Source organism: Pyrus communis, chromosome 11 (genome assembly GCF_963583255.1).
Source record: "Pyrus communis chromosome 11, drPyrComm1.1, whole genome shotgun sequence".
Lineage (NCBI taxonomy): Eukaryota > Viridiplantae > Streptophyta > Magnoliopsida > Rosales > Rosaceae > Pyrus > Pyrus communis.
Genome location: NC_084813.1, coordinates 25,889,386 through 25,912,593, shown reverse-complemented (window position 1 = coordinate 25,912,593; position 23,208 = coordinate 25,889,386). Strand labels below are relative to the sequence as shown.

Sequence of the window (23,208 nt, the reverse complement as noted above, 5' to 3'; positions counted from 1 at the left end):
AATTTTCAAATTCTACTCCAAATTTGAGATTATGTATGGCAAGGTGGCCCAATAGTTTTTAGGGTGGTAATATTCAGACGTTCTTTTTACTTTCTACAGACATATTATTAATTTATATTATTTTGATTATTTTTCATCATTTGATCTGACAATAAAAAAATAAAAAGTATGAAAAGTAAAAAAGAGTTGTGGTTTGCACCACCCTAATTTAAAGCAGGTCTGATATGAGTCGATCAAAACCAAAGGAATGAGATCAACTTCAGATCTCTATGTCTAAAGCTCGCAGATCGAGAAATCCGGATCGTTCAAGTGTGAGAAAGAAGTATAAGCCATTGGGATGAGCTAATTGAGGCATGTAATTGAAATTGAGTGGTCTAGATCTTTTTATCAGCAGAGCTCGAACGCAAAAAATCGGAGTGGATCTAAATCCAACTTAGTAGACCCCAACAGTTGGAAGACATTTTGCCATTGGACCATATTAATAAGACATAATCGTCTTCAACCATACTAGATATTATTATATGATAATGTCCTTGTTTCGTGGAAAACATATATTCCAGATGAAGACCACACAAAAGAAAACATATATTATATTATTCCACACGAATAAAATATTCAATAAACCAATTCAGACATGCAAATTGAGATTTAGTGACAGTTTTTGCACTGGTTGGGAGCCAATATTTTGGACCACGTGAAATGTTTTGGGTGCCCAATTGGATAAAAATCTGAGCCCAATGGAACCCAATCAATTGTTGGCTTGGTTTGAATTGGGGACGAGCCTTTTTCTTTCATTTGGTGTGGTTTCTGTCTCTATTCAGTTGGCATTTGTTTGCTTTTGGTTTACGTTGCGAAAGGGCGGTGCTATCCAGCCTTTTCATTTTTTACACATTCTTCTTAATTTTTGATTGTTGGATCGAATGGATTAAAAAAAAAAATTAAAGGATGCAATTAACAAAGAATATGTGCGAGATAAAAAGGGTTGTGGATAGCACCGCCCTCTGTGAAAAATGTTGATAAAAAGTCGCACATCTATGGGAATCGTCACACAACCACAAACATATCAACATTGCTATTTACTTTTATTATAATGCGTTGATTAGTAATATTTTGTAGTAGTGTGACCGTAATAGTAAAAAATTTCTCCATAGAGAATAGCAACGTGACATAAAACCCAAGAGGTCAAAAGCTGTTGATGGCCGTGATACATAGAGATGGAGCACCAATCTCTTTCAGTTGCTTTTTAACCCTTCTAACGTTAAGAACTCCGAGAAGATTTTTAAAGGGTTGTGCTATTACACTTTTTATCTCTAACACACTTTATTGATTTTTGTGCATTGATTTTCTTTAATTATTTGATTCAACGATCGGAAATTGAGATAGATGCATGAGAGGTAAAAATATGCATGTGGATAGCACAACCCTAACAGAGCATTTTTGCTCACCACCATAAACTAAGGTATATGTTCACCATACACCTAATCAATTGACACGTGTCATTTCACTTAATCTTGGTCAAGTCATTATACCGAAGTTAACGCAACTTTTTGTGAGCCCGTCATTATTTAGGGACTAGATCCAAAGCAACTTTCTGAAGGCCCAGTCATTCAATATCCTTAAGTTGGAGCTAGCGCAACTTTTTGAAAGTCCAACTTAAGAAAGCGAATTCGAGCCCATTAAATCGGGCTTAGGACTTGTCGAAAAAATAGTTTGCCCTGATACCATAATAAACTTTGTAGCCCATGCAATTCCACCACCAACATCACCGATATTGTCCTAACTTAACCATTTATTATTAGGTGTTGGATTTTTATCATAAAAGGTCTCAATGATATTAAAAGTGGGAACTCCCATATATTGATTGTATATTATTTTATCATATGATTGATGTGGGATCTTATTCTTCTACGTTTATGTGTTCGCAATTTGTAAATGGTTGCATGTTAATTGCCTTACTTCTTGCGGTGCCTACTGCTACTATTTTGGAGAGAATTCTAACAAAAAAGAAAAGAAGAAATTCTTGAAAGCACGTCTGCAGGAAGTGCCTCTGCTAGAGGTGATTTTATTATAAACTAGTAAAAAAGTTTATTAAAAAAGTGCTTTGGAAGAGTACTTGGAAGTGCTTCTCCAGAAGACATTTTCTGTGGCACATAAGCACTTTCAATTTTTTTCCCACATGGTTTTTGGTTGTTAGAAAACAATTTTAGCTCCTCCAAAAACAGTCCCAAACAGGTCCCTAGTAAAGTTGGGAAAGTTTGAATAGTTAGTAGAGTTGTTTTTAAGATATCCTGATCAGTGTAATTTCCCACGCAGATATGAGTTGTTCGACTCAGAATCCTCGCATCTGAAAACCATCGTCGGAAATGGTGTGCACGCGTTGGTTACTTGTCGAAGAAGCAGATTTGCTCAAGAACAAGTGTTGGTTTGGCATAACTGGTAAGGAACTATGTCTGTCTTTTGAATTTTAAGCGTGTTTTGTTTCAGAATATGTCTCCATTTGACTAACGAGAGGGAAACAGTTTCATTAGCTCTTTTACCGACCAATGTTCTGATATATGTTGTATAAACGTAGTTTTTGTGTTGTGCAGCTGCAGTTTACTTTGGTTACTATACACGTTTAGTGACAGACCTGTTATCGAAGGAAGAAGATTTTCCGCCTTTTGCTTCTCAATCCTCGGGTCTATCTCAAAGCAGAAGTGTGGAGGTTAGAGGGAAAGATACGATTGAGCAAAGTTTTTGGTACTTCACTTGGTAACAGCGTAGGAACCGGGCTTTCAGATTTCAAAAAGGAAATATCGAAGTCGTTACTCAGGCAGGGTGTCAAGGTTCTTGCATGTTCACTTTTCGTAGGTATATATATTGCTATATTCAACATCTGTTGATTTGATTCCATGTGGTTTGCCTTTTGATGAATATGTTAGTCCAAGCCTGGGAAACGGAATCTGTACTTTGTTGTAACAGTATGTGTAAATGCATATGCTAGGACCTGTTGTAGGTATTAGCCGGTTAAAATCACAGCTGAAGAGCAAAAAACATCTATCGTCTGCTAGAGGTGCATCACCGGATGTTGATGCTAGGAATACTCCCTCTAAGAGACTAAAGAAATCTTCGTCGTTCTCTTCAACCAGCCTTCCTGCACTTTCTACTACTACCAATCCCGAGTCTAGCAGAGAGGTTATCATTGTTATCAGATTACAGATTTTCCATGCTGGTGTTCGTTTGTGTTGCAAAACTCAGGCTTTGCAGTCACTGGGTTTGTGCTGGTCCATGTCGTGTAGGAATTGATGGTTAAACTTTTCTAATGTTGTTTAGAACGGCGCTGAAGGCCACACAACAGAAACAGCTAGGTTTGTAGTTGGTGCTGAGGAGCCAAAGGTGACTAACATTCTCCTTATTGCCTTTCTATTCATTCTACCGTGTTACATTCACAAGTGTTTTGAGTGTCGTTTAGCGATATTTTCATGCTCTCTATAAGGCTCTGCAGACCCTTATAGAGAGCATAGCGGGCAGGTTGAGGAGACAGTGAAGAAATATTCTGATGAATTTTATGCAACGGTAATTATCTGAAATTCTTCCTTCTAGCACTGCAAAGCGTGATCAAACTCCCTTTTCTGAACTGAAGTGATGTCTGTTTTTCAGCTGGAGCACATGGAGCAGCAGCTCGAAAAACTTCTTGATACCGTGATGTCCTCGTGCGGTATTTTACAACATAACCCAAATTCCCATTTTGTTCCTTGAAATTGTGAAGAAGAACGAGAATTGGTTGGGGAAGTTATATGTTTACATGCAATTCCACATTCCGTCGAATTTACTGCAACTGTCAACTTGTTTTCCAGGCCTATGACCCTTGGTGGGAAACACAAGCTTGGAAAGCTGATTCAGAAGTTACCACCGAAAAATCTTTGACCAATGATCCTACATAGGAATGCAGATACATCATCCGATGAAAATCGTGTGGATCTTGAAAGACAGGTAACGCGATGCACAGTTATCTGGTTTACGACCTAATTGAAATCTCGACCTTTCTAAAGTTGTATATTTACTTGCAGAGTAATATAACACCTTGGAGAGTGTTATTATGTTGAAGCAGTCGGGAAAGTTAGAAAGCTCGCCAAGTACGAATCCAGTGGAAGAAGTTCACTGTATCAGGGCTGAATTTTTCGTTCGCTAAATGAAGATAGCAGTCATCACTTGGACTACGAAATTTTGGTAAAAGTACGCAGCATTTGCTCATATAACCTGCCCTGCGAGTATCGGTGACCATTTTTTTGTTTTTACAATTGTAATTGGCTTCATTTTCTGCACAGCTTAGGTAGGGCTCGTAGGTTGTACATATTTTACTGTATACTGACTAGAGAAAGTTATGAAATGTAGCAGACAAAGATATCCAGTAATCTTAATCAGATGAGAACGAGAATTGCATTGGATTGATAAGCGTGAGAACGATACAGGCAATACTGTTTTCGACATGAGAGAGATACAAAAGACAGAATGATAACCTATCTGTATAAACATCAACTCCCTAAAAAAAATTTCTCGTCAAAGAAGAAATACACACTGCCACAAGATCCTCTTCCGAAACTAAGCACCAATCTTGAAGAGCTTATATAATTATCTTCTTACATTTAAAACGAGCCACGCCTTGGTCGTTCTTCTGCAACGTTTACTCGGATTGATCTGCCATCCAAACTCTGCACAGCAAATGGAGAACGAAATCAGGGTCTTTGTTAACTAATCGAGAGGCATCACGATAACAAATACGCAATTAGTTGCAAGGTGACTTCATTTAAATCTATTTTATGAATTCCTAGGTCTGAGTAAACTCGGAATGCCCAATCAATCGCCTATTATCGTAACGTCCATGTAGTTCTCAGTTTCATGGTGTACTATACAATGGCGTAAACAGGAAATTTCAATACTCAATTAAACAGGGCAAGTCTATTACCTGTCCATCAAGGGCAGCAATGGCATCATCCACTTCTGTCTCGCTAGAGAATGTAACAAAACCAAACCCGCGTGAACGCCCTGATTCGCGGTCATAAACTACCCTGGCACTGACCACCTTTCCATGTTCACTGAAAACCTGCTCCAAACGAGAATCATCCACTTGCCATGGCAGATTACCAACATAGATTCTGAATGCAGGTTCATTCGTTCGAATAGGCCTTTCAGGGCGCGACCCTCTAGGCGCAGCCTTGTTTACAGTCAAAGCCCTCCCACCTATGTCCTGTGTATGAACAAATGAAAACAAGTTCATCCAGAATTATTTCAAAACTCATTCCTCGGCTTTATTTGCACGAAAACAAGTTTGATTACCGGGATTGAACCAATGTAATACCACTTTGTAATCGGAACCAAATATATCAACATACATGTTTTAGCTACATTTCTACTCTCTAAATTGAGCATTTTGAACATGATATAGTTCCTTTTCGATACACAAAACCGAAACAAAGATTTGGAACTTACGTAACGGTGGAACAACTCCACAGCCTTCTCAGCTTCTTCAACAGTGCTCATAGTCACAAACCCAAATCCTCTGCTCTGATCAGTTTCCCTATTGTAAATCACCTGGTCATTGCAACACAAGAAAACAGTAACTCTAATGGTGAAATTTTAACCGCGAAATCGCATAGAGAACGAAAAAAAGACACGAAATTTACCTCAGCAATCTCAACAACTCCAGCATCATTGAAAAGATTAGCAAGCTTTTCACTGTCAACATCATAAGGCAAATTACCCACATAGAGCTTGGCCTCCTCCGGCGGCTCGGGATAGTATTCCTCTTCGCCGACCGCCAAAACTCCGTCGCCGGAGCTCTCCTCTGCTCCCTCCTCCTCTGCGCTTTCAGCCTCTTCTTTTACTTCTTCCTCCTGAGCCCAGTCGGAGGTCTGAGCCACGCGGAGGAGAGTCAAAGACTTGTGCTTTAGAGAGAGAAACGAGGAGAGAGAGGGACTGAAGGAGCAGGAGATTTGTGCGAGCTTGGTGGGTTTTGAGAGGAAGGAGAGAACTGGGTATTGGTTTTTTTGCGCGAAGCGGGCGGGTGGCACGGCGGCGAGGCAGGTTTCTGAGATTGACAGTGGTTTCAGGAGAGCGGCGGTTGCAGAAGCCATGGCTAGAGAGAGAGAGGAGGGAGAGAAGAGAGAGAGAGGTGGAGGAGGGGATAAGGAATGAGAAAAAGGGTTGGTTTGCAGGTGAAGGTGGTTGCTTTATTTTTCTCGACGAAAACAAAGCCGCAAGGAAAGGGTTACGGAGAGAGGATTACTTTCCACCTAATCTACCGAGTATCGTTGAAATTTGATTTAATAACTACAAATAAAAGGTCTTTAAAAATGATAATAACTATAACAGTTTGATTAAATTTCAACAGCCCGGATCCCGATTTGCAGGTGAAGGTAGTTGATTTATTTTCTCGACGAAAACAAAGCTGTTAGGAAAGGGATCCGGAGAGGATTCATTTCCACCTAATCCACCTAGTTGGGATCTAAGCCGTTGAAATTTGATCTAACAATAACAAACAGAAGACCCTTTAAAGTGATAATAATTGTAACCATTTGATTAAATTTCAATGACTCAGATCTCAGACTAGGTGGATTAGGGATCCGGACCGTTGACCGAAATGTTTCAGTAGGTATTTACTGTTACTTTCACCAGCGAACGACATGTCGGTATATTCTCCCTCAAAATTAAGGCCCAATGGGCTACCTTCGAGTACCAAATGTTGGGCCGAATCACGAAAAAGGCCCAAAGTAATCACGACTTGTCGGACAAGTTTTCAGGTACCCCTTCTCTAAGGCGACCCACCTCACTTTCTTGCTTTCGCTTCGTTCCAATTTACAATTTCACAGTGCCAGTTCTTCTCCCACATAAACCCTTCGGATTCGAACCCCCAATTTTCTTCCCCATATTGCTTCTCTGCGGATCGAGAATTCAGCATCCGAACGCCATCAAGTAAGCAAAATTTCAAATTTATGGTTTTTTTTGGGTAAATTTTTTGCCCTTCTATTTTCCTATATATCGTAGAAGATTAGAGCTTTTTGGGAATTTCATGTGTTATTTAATCAAATGAGGAAGATCTGATTCTTTGAGGTATGTTTTTCTGTGGGTGTGGTGCTTGAAGGGGAGGTTTTGTTGAGAAAGTTTAGGGGTTCTGTTTGTGATGTTGCCTGCAATGTGTTTGATAAATGCGCGAGAGAAAGTGTTATGATTTGATTAGTTTGTGACTCGTAAAGGCGAAAGGAGGGTTTTTTGGTTTGATTCTGGATTTGGGTAGGATTTATAACCAACAACAACAAAGACTTATTTCACAATCTAGGTCCGCTGTATGAATCGTAGAACACTTTTTGCGCCAAGTCTTCTGTTAGCTACAAGCACTCTATGTCTTTTCTTAGAATCATTTTCCAAGTCTTCTAGGTCTTCCTTTACCCCTCTTGCCCTGAGCCTCTATCTCATAATTGCATCTTCTAATCAGAGCATCTATAGGTCTTTGGTTCACATATCCAAACCACCTTAACTGATTTTCTCTTATCTTATCTTCAATTGTGGGTAGGATTTGATTCTGAAAATTATGGGTTTTTTGTACTTTTATGAGTTGTTTGTTCGTCATTATCGTATTCTGCTGGTGCGTGGATTACATAGATTTGGTTCTCAATAGTTCAAAAAGTTAGGAATTGATTTGTTCTAGAGTCCTAACGTTGTATAAGACGTGTTTCTGTACATTTTTTTTCTCCCTCTCTTTGGGACGCATCTTCCTGTACCTAATGCAACAGATTTTGTGGAATCGGAGTCGTAATTTGCGTTATTGACAGGTTTTAAATTCTAAGTTCTGGTATGTGTTCTATCGTATGTGCTTTTCTCCATGAAATAATTTATGACTAGCCTTAGGGTGTGGAGCATTTGAACAGTTCTTTATTATTTTCTATGGGTAGATACATGTATATTAAGGAGAATTATAGAAATTGTAGGATAGTTTTAGAGTGAATTTTGATGTGATATTGATTTTTCAGGTTTAATTGGAACTAAAAAAGAAAACAGAAGATGTCTCAGGTGGCGGTAGATGTTCCCAAGGGGGGATTCAGTTTTGATCTTTGTCGAAGAAACGACATGCTTGCAAAGAAGGGAGTTCAGCAACCATCTTACAGGAAGACAGGAACCACCATTGTTGGTTTGATTTTTCAGGTACAAATGTTTTCCACTGTTTAATTAGCAATTGTTTCGCCACTTGTATAGTGGTTAATTTTTGTGATTCATTCTTTAGGATGGTGTCATTCTTGGAGCTGATACAAGGGCCACCGAAGGACCCATTGTTTGTGATAAGAACTGTGAAAAGATCCATTATATGGCACCCAATATCTACTGCTGCGGAGCTGGAACTGCTGCTGATACAGAGGCTGTAACAGGTAAAGTCAGGATTGTTGATTACTCTGGTAATGCTTGTGGCTGTCTGTGTTGTAGCTAATTTGTTGCTCTATTGAACTCTAGATATGGTGAGCTCACAGCTGCAACTGCATCGCTACCATACTGGTCGCGAATCCCGGGTTGTTACAGCCTTGACTTTGCTCAAGAAACACCTTTTCAAGTAAAGTGTTATCACTTCTCAGTTTAGAAATTGCAGGAATAACTTGTGTTCCTTAAATATAAGCATAGTTTAATTCTAACTCCCATCATTTTTATCCAGTTACCAAGGTCATGTGTCAGCTGCTTTGGTGCTTGGGGGGGTCGATGTCACTGGACCCCATCTGCACACTGTAAGTTCTTTCATTCTTCAGACTTTGGATGTGACAATGTATTTTTCATTTTTTTGGGCCTTGCATGGTGATTTGATGCCAACACCAATGCTTGAAATTGTAGATATATCCCCATGGATCGACCGATACACTGCCATTTGCTACAATGGGTTCTGGTTCTCTTGCTGCGATGGCCATGTTCGAGTCTAAATACAAGGAAGGCATGACTGTAAGTTAGCATCATATGAATTGAAAATTTAACTTCTTTGAATGTTACTATGAATCTGTGGATAGTGGACACAGATAATGGACAACCTTAATTACTGTTCACTCCTAATTAGTATTCTATTATACGATTAGTAGTAGCAAGTCATTGACATCCTCATTTGGATTTCTCGTTCATGTGTTTACTTTGATGCAGAGGGATGAAGGCATAAAGCTTGTAACTGAAGCAATATGCTCTGGAATTTTCAATGACTTGGGAAGTGGAAGCAATGTTGATGTTTGTGTGATAACTAAGGTTTGCTGTTTCTCATCAGTATTCACCATTTTCAATGGAAAAAAGGCAGAGAGTATTAATTTTGTATTAATACAAATTATTTGGTACATTTTTGTTGGCTCAGGGACACAAGGAATACCTGAGGAACCACTTGGTGCCCACCCCTCGTACCTATGTCAGTGCAGAAGGCTATAAGTTTACCAAGAAGACTGGTAAGAAACACACTTCTTTCACTTGGCTTTCTAATCATTCAACCACACATTGTCGCTCAGCGTTACACGATGCTTGTCTTGCATAACATAAACTTGGCATCATTCAATTTTTCTGTCATATATGAGAAATTTCATACCTCCATGAACAGTGCATTATAAAAGTTTTGGTTTGCAGCTGCTATGTGATGTGAGCGGGCCCGCACACACATACATAGATAATTATTTTTAGTCAATCTGCATATCAAGTGAGTGAAACGTTTTTTGAATCTGTCGTGTTTTCTTTTGTGACAGAGGTTCTCTTCACAAAGATCACTCCGTTGACCGAGAAGGTGGTAGTGTTAGAAGGAGGCGATGCAATGGAAGAATGAAACCACCACTTCACAAGGAGCATGTGAATGTTCATGTAGTATTCAGTTTCCAGGGTAACACCTACGTGACTTGATCCCAACTTGTTATATGTGGATTGATCTCGTTATACAGATTCAAATTATTGGCATTTTCGAGACTCTCAGATATTATAACTTCTCATGCTTTTAGCTTATCTTTGACGAGAAGAATGCAAGCAATTTTCTCGTTTGGACCTTCTCATTCCCTATTTCATTTCCTTTTACGGCCTTACTAGTTTTCTTGATTATCCGAACTGATTAAAAAGCCGGTATGAGAGAGTGGCATTGGTCCTAGGAAAAATCCGTTTACGTTTGAAGAAAATGTTTTCGTCTCAGAAGCCTTAATTAGAAGGGAGAAATCTAGGCACCATTTGTTTGAGGCATATTAAATTTCATACAACTCAAATGTGAATCTTTTTATGAAAGATGTTTGCACATAGTTCACAAAAGTTTCAGAATTGCATTTTTACACCTAAGATGCAATTTGGATGGAGTTCTGTCCCTCGTGAGACTCTCTCTGAGAGTCCCTTCTCACCGGTTGTGTGGGTGTACCCAATCTTGACCAATTCTCGAGCCGCCGTTCCTAGCTATGGCTGGGGGCGATGGCAGTCCCTTCCTCGTGCCCTTTGTCTCCTCTTTTCTTCCCTGATTTTGCTTTTTCCCTCTGCTCCTTTCCCTGATTTGGCTTGTCCCTCACACCACAATGGCGTTCGTCATCTTCGACCATCTCCACTTCGATTTGCAATCATTGCTTACCATGATCTGTTGCGGCTCCCTGGGAGAGTGTGTCAAGCTTCGATGTTCTCATCGGCTCAGGTGTTCCTAACACCACCACTTTCTCACTGGTAGCTGCCATTGTTGGCAGTGTTGCTTGGGTATTACCACAAGCTTCTTCTACTTTGTGATTTATTTTTTCCTTTGTGGCTACATTCGAAAAGTTGCTTGCAGCTGGCTGATGTGATTGGAGAGGCGTTTGTTGGTTGGAGGCGTGAAAGCTTGCAGATCGTGTTGGTTCCTTGTAGGAGAGGCAGTGGAAGCAAAAGACTAGGGTTTCTTTTGCTCTTTTGGGTTCTTTTTTCTTTTAACTTTCTTGGCCCGCTTATGCTTGTACTCAGTTGGCTTTGGGCTTTGGTTTGAGGTCTAATTTTGCTTTGTGTTAATCTTGTAACTGGGCCTTTTGTGTATTTGCTCTTTGTACTTTGTAGCTTTTATCTTAGAATATTATTTGCAGTTTACCAAAGTAAATAAATAAATCACAATTCCTAAACAAGTTGTGTCGAAATTTGTAGAGCTAGGATCCAAGTTCGACTAGGTATTCTTCAACTACTTAAAAATATTTTATATTCTAATAATTAAATTCTTAACAATTAAGAAATTTAATTCGTTTAGAAATAATATTTTAATTAAGACTTTTAACTTTGAAGAATCAAATTTGAAAATGGAAACAATTTTCTATAATTCATTTCTATTCAAAATAAGATTTTTTTTTAAATTTATTTAACTATTACATAAAATTAAGAAATCTAATATAATATGAAATTATATTCCAAATAGAACTCTAGTTCCAATTAAATTTATAATCTAATTGAAATCATAATTATTATTTTTTTCGAAAGAAAGATTTTATTAAATCCGAATAGAAACTTTACACCAGAAACCAAAGTGTTGAACAACTACTCTGCTCAAACGAATCCCACGTATGAAATCCTCCCATACTTAACACAAAAGACGCCACTAGATGTGCTCCTTGATTATAGACTTGGGGAGCAAAAATAAAAGCTACTGACCTCAATTGCATTTGTATACACTTAATATCAAATAAAAGATCTTCAATTACAACGTTTAGTTGAGCGATTCCGCTAATCATATGCAGAAGTTCATTTGAATCCGATTCCACCTGGAAACATCAAACCCTTAATCCACGCATGCCACCAATGCTGCTCGTAATGCCTCCGCTAAACTTACCCTCGGTCTTTTATGAAATTTTGGGTCCTTGCAATGGAATCCACTACTTCATAAGGCTTGATGACGAATTCGTTTTGGATCTTATTGCACTGGCAAATGTTTCACTCAGAGAATTCAAGGTTGTTTCAGACTTCTGCATCCTCACGCCCAACGCCAACGCGTCAATCAATGGGGATTTGGTTTTGGTCGTAAAACCAATGACTACAAGTTGGTTTTAATTCTCAGTTACGCAGACGGAGAAACGGGGATCGAATTCAATCATAAGACAGTGGCACCAATGTCAACGGGAATTCTCACTGGTTGGCCACTCCCAGGTTCGCCAACAATGATCTTCGTTATGCAGTTCTTTATTTTGACATGGTTGATGAAGTAATTCCGACTGATTTCCCTTCCAAAGTTACGGGATTTTGCGCCGGGCAGTGATACCTATGTCAATATGTTGTACAATGATTCTCTTTCCGTGGTTGTTCGTCCAAAGAGTTACATCCCTGACCAGACTCGTGAAGTATGGATTTTACAAGACTACAGTAACGATGAATCTTGGACTACTGGTTACGATAGGGACAATTGAAGGCATTGCAAGGTCATTGCATCTGTCGGGATTTTGGCCAAATGGCGAGCTTCTTTTCGGATATGGCCAAAAACAAGCCATCTCGTACAACCCAAACACTCAGAACATTACTCAGCAATTTCGAGTTTATGGACCATTGCGACCTTACTCAAGGGAGATTGGTTTCAATCATAGGAGATCAACGCGACGACCAAAGTACGTTGTTTGATATAGTTAAGGAAAGTGATGATCCAACTCTTCAACAACCTCTCATCTTCATGAGGATCGTTTAGTTCGTGTTCAAATTTATTGACTCGTTGATTTGTTTTGTTGTTAGGTTGCCGGATTGCCGGATTGCCAAAGAAATTGCAATACCTTCTTTTGTTTTGTTGATATAGAATTTGACTTGGGCTTTTTTTCAGCAGAATACTTGCTTGATATTTCGAATTATATGGTATGGTTCTTACCTACTGGGACCAAAACATTAGCATGTATTTTTATCTTTTAACTAATACAACGGTGTGTTTGCAATAAAGAGCATCGAATTTGAACTAGGAGACACAATAAACTTGGATAATAATTTAGTATCGAACTTACCTAATACATCTCACATGTTTCTTTGACTAAAACTTTTGATGCTTCAATCCATTTGCCTCGAACCTGAAATCTGATTCACACATCCTCATTGTTTTCTTCAAGTTTAAGAAATGCAAAAGTGATGTATTTTACTTTCTAATAAAGACATTGGTAATTCAATTAAAATGAGGGTTTTTGGCTAGTGGATATTAGAGCCGGCAAATCAATGTATTACGTTGTTAACGGGTGATCATTCACATTCAAATAATTTAATTTTACCATAATATGATAGTGACATTGGTAATGATGATGATGGACCGGTTTAATGTGGTAGCTCACCACCTCCCCTTTAGTGTAGATAATATCGTTTGTCCAAAAACAAAAAAAAAAAACATAAATTTAAAACAAGAACTCAATGACATCACATCATATGAATCAAAGAAGCCGATCATGGACTTAAGTCGATTAAATTGCGAGCCACGCAATTTAATCGAAAGGTCTATGCAGATGATTTTTTGTTAATTTTCCCATCTTCGGATAAAATTAAACAGCCATAAATTAAAAATCATCATGCATTCATCGCTAGCCCGATTGGGGCCGTGCCTTTCCTCCTCTTCGTTTTCTTGGGATCGCCTTCAAAGTCTTCCTTCTCCGCTAGCTATCCTAAACCTATGCATCATATTAAATCCAACGAAAAAGGGTTTCCGTTGGCGTGTGGGTGATTTATACGTTTCAAGCCCTCATTAAGTTATCTTAATTATAAAAATAAATAAATAATAATTTAGAAGAGTACAAAACAGTAATCAGGCGGGCGAAAACAGCAATACAAAGACAGCGAGGCCCCTTCTTCCACTTCTTCTCCTTCTTCTCCTTCTTCTTCCTCGTTCTCCCTCCGATACGACGTCGCTCTAACCATGTCGTACGACTACCTCTTCAAGTACATCATCATCGGCGACACAGGTCCCCCAATTCCTCCAATCCCTAACTTTCTGATTTTTTTTATTTTTTTATTTGTTTGTTTGAGAATTGAGGTTTTAGGACAATTGGGTTTTGGGTTTTTGATTTGGACTGTGTAGGTGTTGGAAAATCTTGCTTGCTGTTGCAATTCACGGATAAGAGGTTCCAGCCGGTGCATGATCTCACCATTGGTGTCGAGTTCGGAGCTCGGATGGTCACCATCGACGGTCGTCCTATCAAGCTCCAGATTTGGGACACCGTGAGTTTCTTTTACTTCCGGCCTTGTTTTCTGTTTGGTTGGTGGGAAAATTGAGAATTGGGTTTATGATTTTGCACTGCTCTTAATTGTTAATTTGCCATTTTGTAAGTTTTAGTTGTATATGCCTGTAACATGAGAACAAGTCGAAGATTTTGAATTTTCGATTGACCCGGTGTTATTCGTGTTTGTGATAATGGAAAAAGTTCCATCTTTTTACTGCTTTGGACATCAAAAGTAAATTTAGTTGATTCTGGCTTGTTGGGTAGGCATAGAACTGATGCTTTATGTATGTTTTCGGCTTTAGTTTTGTTGTTTGCATTATGTTGGTAATTCTCGGGTGAAGTTGTGTATTCTAAGACGTATTCGAGCAGTTGCGCTTAATGTATTTAATTCCAGACTTGGCGGAAAACCGAGTGCGTTCTAGGATTCATACAGCCAACCCAATTAATGGGATAAGGCTTGGTTGTTGTTGTTGTATTTGTTGCTGTTTCTTAGTAGTGCTATGAATATTCTTAACTTCTGAAGCAAGGATCCTTGATTTTGCATTTCAGGCTGGGCAAGAATCTTTCCGATCAATCACTAGGTCTTACTACAGAGGAGCAGCTGGAGCACTTCTGGTCTATGACATAACCAGGTGGGCGGGTGTAAATTGTGTGCGTTTGTAACTTATGTCAGAAATGCATGTGAATCACATACTGAACTTACGGTTGTTTCAGCTTGGTACCCAATATTTTGCATTGCGTCCTTTTTCTATTTAACGTTGTGCATACGATATTATGAAATTTGTGTGGTACATATTTATAAGTTGTTGCGAAGACATTTGGAAGTGACATTTTTTAAGCAACAGTTTGAAGCTCTGTTTAATGGGGAGCCCTGCGGATGCATGTGTCTATTTTCCACAATTCTGTATATATTACTCAACTAAAGACAGGAAAGCTAATAGAGTTTGTTTTGTTCTCCAGGAGAGAGACATTTAATCATCTTGCGAGCTGGCTAGAGGATGCCCGGCAGCATGCAAATCCTAATATGACAATCATGCTCATAGGGAACAAGTGTGATCTGTCTCACAGAAGGGCTGTCAGCAAAGAGGAAGGAGAGCAATTTGCAAAGGAGAATGGGCTTTTGTTCTTGGAGGCATCTGCAAGAACGGCACAAAACGTCGAGGAGGTGATGTACCCTCAACCAATTCAAACCAGTACTCTAATTCAGTGCATTGTATTTGTTACTTGTGATTGACATGCATAATTTAGAATGTTTAAGCTGATCAAGTAACATATTTTCAGGCCTTCATAAAGACTGCTGCAAAGATTCTTCAGAATATTCAGGAAGGCGTATTTGACGTATCTAATGAGGTAACTGTCCATTCATTTGTCGTGGGAAATTATAGGTTATGAGAGTTGGGACGTAATGCATAATTTTTCTTTTAATTACGTCCTGAGAAGGGATGAGTCTGCTTTCTTTGATCTCGTTAACCATAACCAACTTACTGTATCAATCGATCGTATAAATTTGACCTTGTAGCTTCCATCTAAAGCATGAAAATTAAGTTTTTAGTGATGTTTGCAGTCATCTGGCATCAAGGTTGGATATGGACGCCCCCAAGGTCAATCAGGCACGGGTGGAACGGTTGCTCAGGGAGGCGGATGTTGCAGCTGATTAGAACCGGCTCTGTATTATGTTCTTTGGACATACTCTCGCAACTGTCATGCTGCTACTTTGTGAAAACATTGAATGTACAGATCTAAGTGCTTGGATAGATTTCATCTTCTCTTCAGGGATTCAACCGTTTTAAATGTTGAAATATTTCCTAACAGTGGCAATCCCACGTTGGAAACATCGGTTAAAGTTGTGTAACTGTTCTTTCTTTGCCTGTCTAATTTCCATAAATGAACGTGATGGCGTGGTTTATTTTTCGTTATGATCCCCGATGTAATGCAATGTGAGGTCGCTGGAATGGCCGGAGGCAGTCGGTGCCGGTATTTGTACGTTAAAATTGCCTTGTTGATTCGTCGTTTCAACCTTGAAAAGATTTAGCTCCTAAAATGTTTGAAATGTTGAGGAGAGTTTTCCAACTTAAGGCTCATGCGCAAAAATAAACCGTATGTGTTGATCACGTAGAACTCGAAAAGTATCGATTTGAAACCTTACAATCCAAGAAACAATGCAAAGAGAACAAGATTCAACCATAAAAGGTCCGTTACATAATTTGACTCCAAATGTCGTCCTACAAGTTTACAGCTCCTCCAGTTGAGGTATGCCAATCCATGAAAATTTTGAGCACTATGAATCGCCAAATACCTGCAAACGGATCGTGAAATAACATACAGTAGTCAACCAACAAATAACATACGGTAATCAACCAGGAAATAACGTATTATACGGGCAAGTATTGAGTGACGGATCAAGAAATAACATACGGTCGTCAACCAACAAAACGATGCTTACCGCTGACAGTACATCTTTAGAGAGCTGAGGTTTGGTTTTGGCAGCATTATTTGCAACAGGTTTCTTCTGTCTAAACCGGCGAATTACCTCATGTTCCGGCTGGCTATTAGGGAGATCGGGATTGCCCCCTGAATCTTCTTCGACCCTTTGCCTCTGTTAGAGAAGATGAAACCGATTATGTGTAACGGACTAGCAATAGAGACTTAAGAGAGGAAGGCAAAATGTCAATACAAATTGGTAACAGCTGCACTAAAACATATTCCTCTCCTACTTTTTCCATCAAATGAACACTCTGCATAGAATATACGAAACTACCTTCTTCAATCTTTCATCTATGGCGCTCAAAGCACGGGACTTCTCGACTTTAGTGAGATAGAAATCACGCTCCTTCTTGGCAGCAGAAATTTCCAAGGCTAGTTTTTGCTCCCGAGTGGCTTTCTTGTAAGCTGCAATCAAACATTGCCGAATCAAGAACCAAGTAACGATAACGAAGCACAATGACAAACAAAAACCCAATCGTTAAGAGTCCGTACCGATCTCTTCAGTAAGATTATCCCACTTGAATTTACTCAAATACTTGATGTTCCAAAGATCGTAGTAGAAAGATGATCTCTTCTTCCCACCTAAACATAACAAAACAACCAGACAGTAGAAATCTTTCAGAGAAGAACAATGGGAACACGCGCATCGATTGAACAAGCTGTAAGAAGTACAATCCTCTGACGAAAGATAATTACCTATCTGTTCACCATTTAACATATTAGCAACTCTCTTAGCAACCCTTTTGTCAGAAAATTCAACCCACCTGCATTTGCAAACAATTAGAGATTCTACGACATACCCATCTGAAAAATCAGATTCTTAATCGATAAAGAAAACCAATTTAATGCTTTTGAAGACATACCCTTCTGAAAAATTTTGCCTCTGAAATTTACCAGCTTTGATTTGAACGTGACCAGAAGAATCTTGAGGTGCAAGATAAAGCCTCTGTATCTCTCCGTACTGAGAGAGCATCTGGCGAAGCGTCGACGGATCCATGCGCGGCGGAATCCGACCCAAGTAGCAAACCCCTCGCTGATTCTTATCCTTCCCGCCTTCCTTCATCGATTTCTTCCTCTTGTTCTTTCTCTCGATTTCCATTCCCAATTTCCAGCCCTAATTCTGTTCCCTTAAACCCTAAAACGCCGAAGAAGAGCGCGGCGATTCGACGGCGGTGGAGCTCTTGCTCTGCTGCTCGGTCTCTGGCACTGCAACTCTCTCACTATCTTCCAAAGACGGCTTCCTTCTTTACGAGTTTACACATGACACGCACCGTTTTGTTTCTCCTTTATTTGACTGGGCTTTTACTGTTTTCCCGAAGGGCCCAAACGATAAGGTCAGGCTTTGCTCAAGGGGCCCAAAACATAAGGTTGGGCCCGTGCTCAAGGGATGAAACCGTGTGCTTCTACGGGAAAACCATAACTCAATTTTACTAATTCACGTATTATAATATGAACAAAAGATTGTTGCTATGCTTTTCTACCCCCGATATGTTACAAAGCTAAAGTGTGGATAACATTAACATATAGATACATGTATTGTAACACATATAACTACTGGTAGTGCGGTCGCCACACCGACAAATAGCTCGAATTCGTAGTTTCAAAATTTCAAAGAGAATTGAGCTTAAGATTGCAGGAAGAAAAAATTTCATTATTCACACCACCCTTCATGCATCCAGAAAAAAAAATTAACAATTAAACTTCAAAACGCGATGTACCCCGGCGTTTGGTAACCCTGAGCGTTCGATACCAGGACAAAACGATGCCTCGTTTCCTTTGAAACAACAATAATGTCACTAAAACAGTGAAAGTCCACGAAATCACTACTCCTCGGAGCAACTTTCGTCATTGTTTATCTAATAGGTCGTCCAGGCCCCCTTCTGTCGCGAAGGTCATTGTAAGTCTTCGTAACATGTTGCAGTCGTGGATCGTCTTCAGGAATCTCACGTTTCTGCCATTTCAGTGACAGAAATGAAGGAAAAAATTGTCAAAAACACGACAAAGATGACGCATTGTGTCCAATTACTAGGATTTTTTTGTTAATCAGAGATGTACAAACTAATAAATCAGAAGACCAGAGACTCACTTTTAAGCCCTTGTAATATGCTTCTACGGAAAGAAATTGCGGAACTATTTTACGTGCATCCATCAGGTCCCATATATAGTTGGCAACGCTATAACCTCCGGTCTGCAAAAAAGAGCACGAAAGATTTATAGCAAGACAACCGAAACTAATGCAAAATACAGAGACCCAGAACAGATGAAGAATTCTGTCATTCTTTATAGCAATATAGCAACTAGAGATAACTCTTAAAGTTGTGCACCTCGTCACCAGCAGCTGCAAGGAGAAGATCACTCCCCATTTTCGGACTCAAGAAAAAGCTTCGGGAGTTCATATTCACCTGTGTTGGAACATGAAAATCATAAAATGATTTTAACTGAAGCCATGATCTGAAATATCAAAAACTTGATTTAAGAATTAGAAGTGTGCAATAGACCAACCATACCAGTGTTTCTTCGGCAATTTTCATTCCCTTGGGAGTATATCCAATCATGGCCCCCTCCACAAGCGTCTACAGAAACATAGTTTAGCGTAAATTAGGGTACACATCTGAATGATAAAAAGACTAAGAACACATTAAGTGAAAAATATATTAGTTTTGTTTGGCAGAAATGCTAAAACAAAACATCAGAACACGATAAGTTATGATAAGAAAAGACTAAGAACAAACAAAAGCTAGCCAGACAACACAAAATCAAAGGAACAGTGTCTATATATGAGGAAAGAAAGTGATGTTTCATGAGTCATGACACGAAAATTGTGTTTGTTGCCTAACGCACCGTATATAGTTCTACTACAGGAGGCTTTCCTGACTTCATATAGTCTTCAAAAGTTTGAACACCACGGTCAATGTCCCCTGAGTGTAGATAACACCTGAATAAAAAAAAATTAGCAGTGAAGACAAAACGGACACAGAATGAATTGAGGTTATATTAATGCACGAGCAAGACAATGCCATCTTACTAAAACATGTAGTGCATTCTGATCAAAATTTTGTAATAAAAAGCTACTTACCTCATTATTTGCAACACAATAAATAAATCAGGAACTTTTCCGTCCTTTGCTAGCATCTCCTGAAGAGCTTCCATCACCTAGCATAATTAACAGAAGTGAAGACATAAGAATAAACTTTTATGGCAAAGGGAAAAGAGAAGGGAATCTTATTAAGTAACTTAATTTATGATGGTATTTTTTATCTGGAAACTCAAAAATACTTGCAATAAGTGGATAAAAGAGGGTAGTTTCAAACCATACGGTATTTCTTCATATTTTGATTTGCTACATGATAAAAGAAGATAACTAAATAATGCTAGGAAGTATGAATCATGCGAGGCAACAAGCTTTGTCATAAAACTTAAAAACCATGTAGTGCAACATCCATGCATACAGTGTTATATCGCCAGGCATGGATATGGGTATTGCCCGATAACAAAAGAGCGAAAGTACAATATCAATAAACCAAGAAAAGAACCAGCAAGCAAACAAAATACACGTGGTTTCTTTAGTGGAGTTGAGCTGAGATAATCGAGATGTGAGATATTACCTCTACATTCCTGAGGTCTGCGCAAGCATGGAACGCAGCATGATACACGGTTAATTGCCTATTCAGAAACCCACCCCTATGAGAATATTCAGCAGTTGGCATATTATACAACTCTTCTTCCGTTACACCCATCATCACATTTTCAGCAGTCATACTTGATCCGTCAACTGATGACCACTCTTTTGACCGCTCAACAAACTCTACAATCTTTGTGCAAAAGGAGAATATAAGAGAACTTTGAACAGAAACAAAATGAAAGAATACTTCAAAGCAGAGGGAAAACGATTAAATATTTACTTTGGTGCCGAAATCATCTGGTAAAGGGGTCTTGTTCCTAAGTGCAGTTACAAGTCCAGCGTAGCAGAACCTGTTTAGCCCAAGACCAGCAGCAGTCATGTCACGGACAATTGCATACCTGCATCAACAACACAAAGCACATTAACCACATGAGGAAAAATCAACCATTGGAATAACGAAACAAGCACGGAAAACCAGAGCATAAAAGAAGAAGCATACACTCGATCTAATCTGCCAGTAGCTGCACACGCATTGAGCAGACACATGTAGGTCTGTACCTTGGGCGACACTTTATAGTTCTTCATGTCTTCCAAAATCTATTAAAATATATCACATCAAGACATACCCACATTCCCTTGTTAATGATCAGACAGGCTAATCAACAGCGAAAATCCTAAAGCACATCACTTTATGGCATACAATAAGCAAAAGGAAATCAATTTGACGATCAGATATTCGGTTAACAATCCAACAGAATTTAGCGGGTGGGATCTAAGCCGCTTAAAATGCAATGTATACTATGCATCGATGTACAATATAGCAGTAATCTTATAAGTAGGCAGTAAAAAGCCGTACCTGAATCGCTTGATCAGAGTGCTTGCACTTCCCACACAGTGTGATCAGAATGTTGTACATATTAACCTACGACAATCCAATCGAATCAACAACCAAACACTCGCATTTCCGATATAACAAAACGAAAACGCTGATACAAATTTAAACAAATGACATACATCAGGGGCCAAGCCCATGGATTTCATCTGGTCAGCGAAGAAGAAAGCGTCCTGCAAGCTCGAACCTTTGAGGGTGCCCAGTATGAGCGACCGGAAGGTGTCCTGATCGGGCTGGACGCCGTCGAGCATCATATCCTCATACGCATCCCTCAGCAGGAAATGCTTCCTCTGAGCGGTGAGGGAATTGAAGACGCTGTTATACTCCGACAAGTTGTTGGCGTAGTTCCTCTTCGCGTATTCCTCCGTCGTCGCCGCCGCCAAGTACCTCCGTCCCAGGGCTCGCAGCGCCGGGCGGCATTGACCTGCAGCAGCGTGATTTAGTATTAACATTCAAATCTTAAGGTCTCTGGCTATGGAGGAGATGGACTGTACCAGTAATGGATTGAAGGAGTCTCATGGTTTGCCGTTCTGACTCGCTGTGTGACTCGGTGAGTGAGTCAGCGAGCGAGCGAGTCGAGTTACTCTGTTTCTAAAACCCCCCAAATGCACAAACCCTCTGCCCTTTCTGCCTCCGTCGTTTCTTTCGGTCGCTGGCGTCAACAGCTAAACGCACCGTTTTTCAGCGACGTGGGATTCTTCTGGACTACATTGAAATGGGCCTGTGTATTAGAGCTCCTGATGTTATCGTGGTCTATGAAGCTCAAATTAGGCCCGTTTGGTAGTTGGGAAAGGACATAATTAGGGTTTGGTTCCGTCTAGTGCCTAAATCGTCAGTAATGACGTTTTTATACAACGATATATTTACATTAAATCATCGATAGTCATTTAATCAAACTGATAGTAACCAAATACCATTGGTTTAGATCTTAAACTACCTAACAGAGAATTTGAATTTTAGTGCAAAGTTTGAATCATGTGCTCATCTCATTAGCTCGCCTCACCAAAACATAGCCATTGAATGGCCAGATCTTTCTTTCTCTTGAATAATTAAAATTTTTGAATCCTTTGACTACGATGGAGAGATCCAGAAAAGATCTCAATTCATAATAGATATAGGTTTATGAATTGATTGATGAACTTCAACATTGTCATTACTCATTGCCCTACATAGTTAGCAATAAGCATATATTTATTTATAGGACATAACATGCAACTCCCTGCTGCCAAATCCCTTTCATATTTATTTGTGTTTGGTACAAACTCCAAACTATACAAACAGTGCATGTGCATGTGCATGATAAAATCTTGATTTTTTTATTCATTTAATCGAAGAGTTGGTTGTGATTAAATTCCAATTGCAAATTGCGACGTGCCAATGTCCCATCTTGTCGAGAAATTTTACAGTGTGCCCAAAAAAAAGGCTGGATACACCAACAAATTTCTTCATTTTGTCCTATAATATTAAGGGTAATATTAGCGAGATAAATTTTTTTTTTTAGTACAACAGTATATTTTACACTAAAGAGAGGGAGGAGTTCGGCTAAGCCACATAATGAACAATCTAATTTGGTATCGAATTCGCCACCTATGAAATTCGAACCTAAAACGTCTCACTTACAAGTGAAGAGGAATACCACCACGGAGACAAAAAAAAATGGAACCAATTTGTGTATATCAAATGATGTGGTTGTTGATGATTGTATTATTAATCAAGTGTTGATTAACGTGTTTATTTCTTATTTATGACATATCATTTTGTTTGCAAATTTGGTTTAAAAATTTGATATTCCTAACATTATTCTAATATTAAAAGAACTTACATAATCACTTGTTTAATGCATATTTGGTGTGATAATCTTTGTATTTAACCATTAATAGTGTACCGGAAATACAAGGCAGTACACAACTTGTTGTAATATAAGTAAAAGAGACATTGAAAAATATAACTATATCGCCTATAAAAATTTCTCATAAATTGTTGAGAGTCATTTCCCTTGGAGGACCCTCTAAAATTCAATTGACAATAAGCTTACAACTAAAATCCAAGTGATCAAATAAACACGATATTCTAAATTA

At 39.0% G+C, this 23,208-nt stretch overlaps 5 protein-coding genes across 5 annotated transcripts; 2 read left to right on the top strand and 3 right to left on the bottom strand.

Moving 5' to 3' along the window:
• Nucleotides 1-4,403: 4,403 nt before the first annotated feature.
• Nucleotides 4,404-6,176, bottom strand: LOC137707820 (28 kDa ribonucleoprotein, chloroplastic-like). Its single transcript, XM_068446734.1, has 4 exons — nucleotides 5,664-6,176; nucleotides 5,470-5,571; nucleotides 4,946-5,227; nucleotides 4,404-4,691 (listed from the first exon to the last, which is right to left on the bottom strand). The coding sequence occupies exons 1-4, from the start codon at nucleotides 6,111-6,113 to the stop codon at nucleotides 4,626-4,628; spliced, it is 900 nt and encodes a 299-aa protein (XP_068302835.1). The 5' UTR covers nucleotides 6,114-6,176; the 3' UTR covers nucleotides 4,404-4,625.
• Nucleotides 6,177-6,807: 631 nt separating this feature from the next.
• On the top strand, nucleotides 6,808-9,999 carry LOC137749541 (proteasome subunit beta type-7-B-like). Its single transcript, XM_068489648.1, has 9 exons — nucleotides 6,808-6,951; nucleotides 8,007-8,178; nucleotides 8,258-8,399; nucleotides 8,482-8,578; nucleotides 8,678-8,747; nucleotides 8,851-8,955; nucleotides 9,148-9,246; nucleotides 9,350-9,437; nucleotides 9,729-9,999. Exons 2-9 carry the CDS (start codon nucleotides 8,038-8,040, stop codon nucleotides 9,803-9,805), a joined length of 819 nt encoding a protein of 272 aa, XP_068345749.1. The 5' UTR covers nucleotides 6,808-6,951; nucleotides 8,007-8,037; the 3' UTR covers nucleotides 9,806-9,999.
• Nucleotides 10,000-13,752: 3,753 nt separating this feature from the next.
• LOC137707430 (ras-related protein RABB1b) lies at nucleotides 13,753-15,994 on the top strand. The gene is made up of 6 exons (XM_068446296.1): nucleotides 13,753-13,874; nucleotides 13,991-14,130; nucleotides 14,682-14,764; nucleotides 15,093-15,297; nucleotides 15,414-15,482; nucleotides 15,697-15,994. Exons 1-6 carry the CDS (start codon nucleotides 13,829-13,831, stop codon nucleotides 15,784-15,786), a joined length of 633 nt encoding a protein of 210 aa, XP_068302397.1. The 5' UTR covers nucleotides 13,753-13,828; the 3' UTR covers nucleotides 15,787-15,994.
• A 223-nt stretch (nucleotides 15,995-16,217) lies between these two features.
• LOC137749594 (pre-rRNA-processing protein ESF2) lies at nucleotides 16,218-17,854 on the bottom strand. Its single transcript, XM_068446295.1, has 6 exons — nucleotides 17,480-17,854; nucleotides 17,313-17,380; nucleotides 17,109-17,198; nucleotides 16,891-17,021; nucleotides 16,576-16,728; nucleotides 16,218-16,428 (listed from the first exon to the last, which is right to left on the bottom strand). Exons 1-6 carry the CDS (start codon nucleotides 17,713-17,715, stop codon nucleotides 16,411-16,413), a joined length of 696 nt encoding a protein of 231 aa, XP_068302396.1. The 5' UTR covers nucleotides 17,716-17,854; the 3' UTR covers nucleotides 16,218-16,410.
• Nucleotides 17,855-18,222: 368 nt separating this feature from the next.
• Nucleotides 18,223-21,820, bottom strand: LOC137708344 (pentatricopeptide repeat-containing protein At4g35850, mitochondrial-like). The gene is made up of 12 exons (XM_068447401.1): nucleotides 21,625-21,820; nucleotides 21,253-21,554; nucleotides 21,095-21,160; nucleotides 20,738-20,835; nucleotides 20,519-20,636; nucleotides 20,222-20,428; nucleotides 19,693-19,769; nucleotides 19,458-19,551; nucleotides 19,124-19,189; nucleotides 18,941-19,018; nucleotides 18,703-18,804; nucleotides 18,223-18,567 (listed from the first exon to the last, which is right to left on the bottom strand). The coding sequence occupies exons 1-12, from the start codon at nucleotides 21,647-21,649 to the stop codon at nucleotides 18,469-18,471; spliced, it is 1,332 nt and encodes a 443-aa protein (XP_068303502.1). The 5' UTR covers nucleotides 21,650-21,820; the 3' UTR covers nucleotides 18,223-18,468.
• Nucleotides 21,821-23,208: the final 1,388 nt, after the last annotated feature.

What these genes read in the sequence shown, in the direction of transcription:
- LOC137708344 (XM_068447401.1), bottom strand. Translation starts at nt 21,649, where the DNA reads ATGAGACTCCTTCAATCCATTACTG. An exon ending in ACTCCTTCAATCCATTACTG is followed by an intron (nt 21,555 to 21,624) that starts GTACAGTCCATC and finishes ACGCTGCTGCAG; the next exon opens with GTCAATGCCGCCCGGCGCTG. An exon ending in TTGCAGCTGCTGGTGACGAG is followed by an intron (nt 18,805 to 18,940) that starts GTGCACAACTTT and finishes TCTTTTTTGCAG; the next exon opens with ACCGGAGGTTATAGCGTTGC.
- LOC137707820 (XM_068446734.1), bottom strand. Translation starts at nt 6,113, where the DNA reads ATGGCTTCTGCAACCGCCGCTCTCCTGAAACCACTGTCAATCTCAGAA. An exon ending in GAGTTGTTGAGATTGCTGAG is followed by an intron (nt 5,572 to 5,663) that starts GTAAATTTCGTG and finishes TGCAATGACCAG; the next exon opens with GTGATTTACAATAGGGAAAC. An exon ending in TGGAGTTGTTCCACCGTTAC is followed by an intron (nt 5,228 to 5,469) that starts GTAAGTTCCAAA and finishes GTTCATACACAG; the next exon opens with GACATAGGTGGGAGGGCTTT.
- LOC137707430 (XM_068446296.1), top strand. Translation starts at nt 13,829, where the DNA reads ATGTCGTACGACTACCTCTTCAAGTACATCATCATCGGCGACACAG. An exon ending in AGCTCCAGATTTGGGACACC is followed by an intron (nt 14,131 to 14,681) that starts GTGAGTTTCTTT and finishes TTTGCATTTCAG; the next exon opens with GCTGGGCAAGAATCTTTCCG. An exon ending in CTGGTCTATGACATAACCAG is followed by an intron (nt 14,765 to 15,092) that starts GTGGGCGGGTGT and finishes TTTGTTCTCCAG; the next exon opens with GAGAGAGACATTTAATCATC.
- LOC137749541 (XM_068489648.1), top strand. Translation starts at nt 8,038, where the DNA reads ATGTCTCAGGTGGCGGTAGATGTTCCCAAGGGGGGATTCAGTTTTGAT. An exon ending in TGATACAGAGGCTGTAACAG is followed by an intron (nt 8,400 to 8,481) that starts GTAAAGTCAGGA and finishes ATTGAACTCTAG; the next exon opens with ATATGGTGAGCTCACAGCTG. An exon ending in ATGTTTGTGTGATAACTAAG is followed by an intron (nt 9,247 to 9,349) that starts GTTTGCTGTTTC and finishes TTGTTGGCTCAG; the next exon opens with GGACACAAGGAATACCTGAG.
- LOC137749594 (XM_068446295.1), bottom strand. Translation starts at nt 17,715, where the DNA reads ATGGAAATCGAGAGAAAGAACAAGAGGAAGAAATCGATGAAGGAAGGC. An exon ending in GTTAAATGGTGAACAGATAG is followed by an intron (nt 17,199 to 17,312) that starts GTAATTATCTTT and finishes TGTTATGTTTAG; the next exon opens with GTGGGAAGAAGAGATCATCT. An exon ending in TAATCTTACTGAAGAGATCG is followed by an intron (nt 17,022 to 17,108) that starts GTACGGACTCTT and finishes GTTTGATTGCAG; the next exon opens with CTTACAAGAAAGCCACTCGG.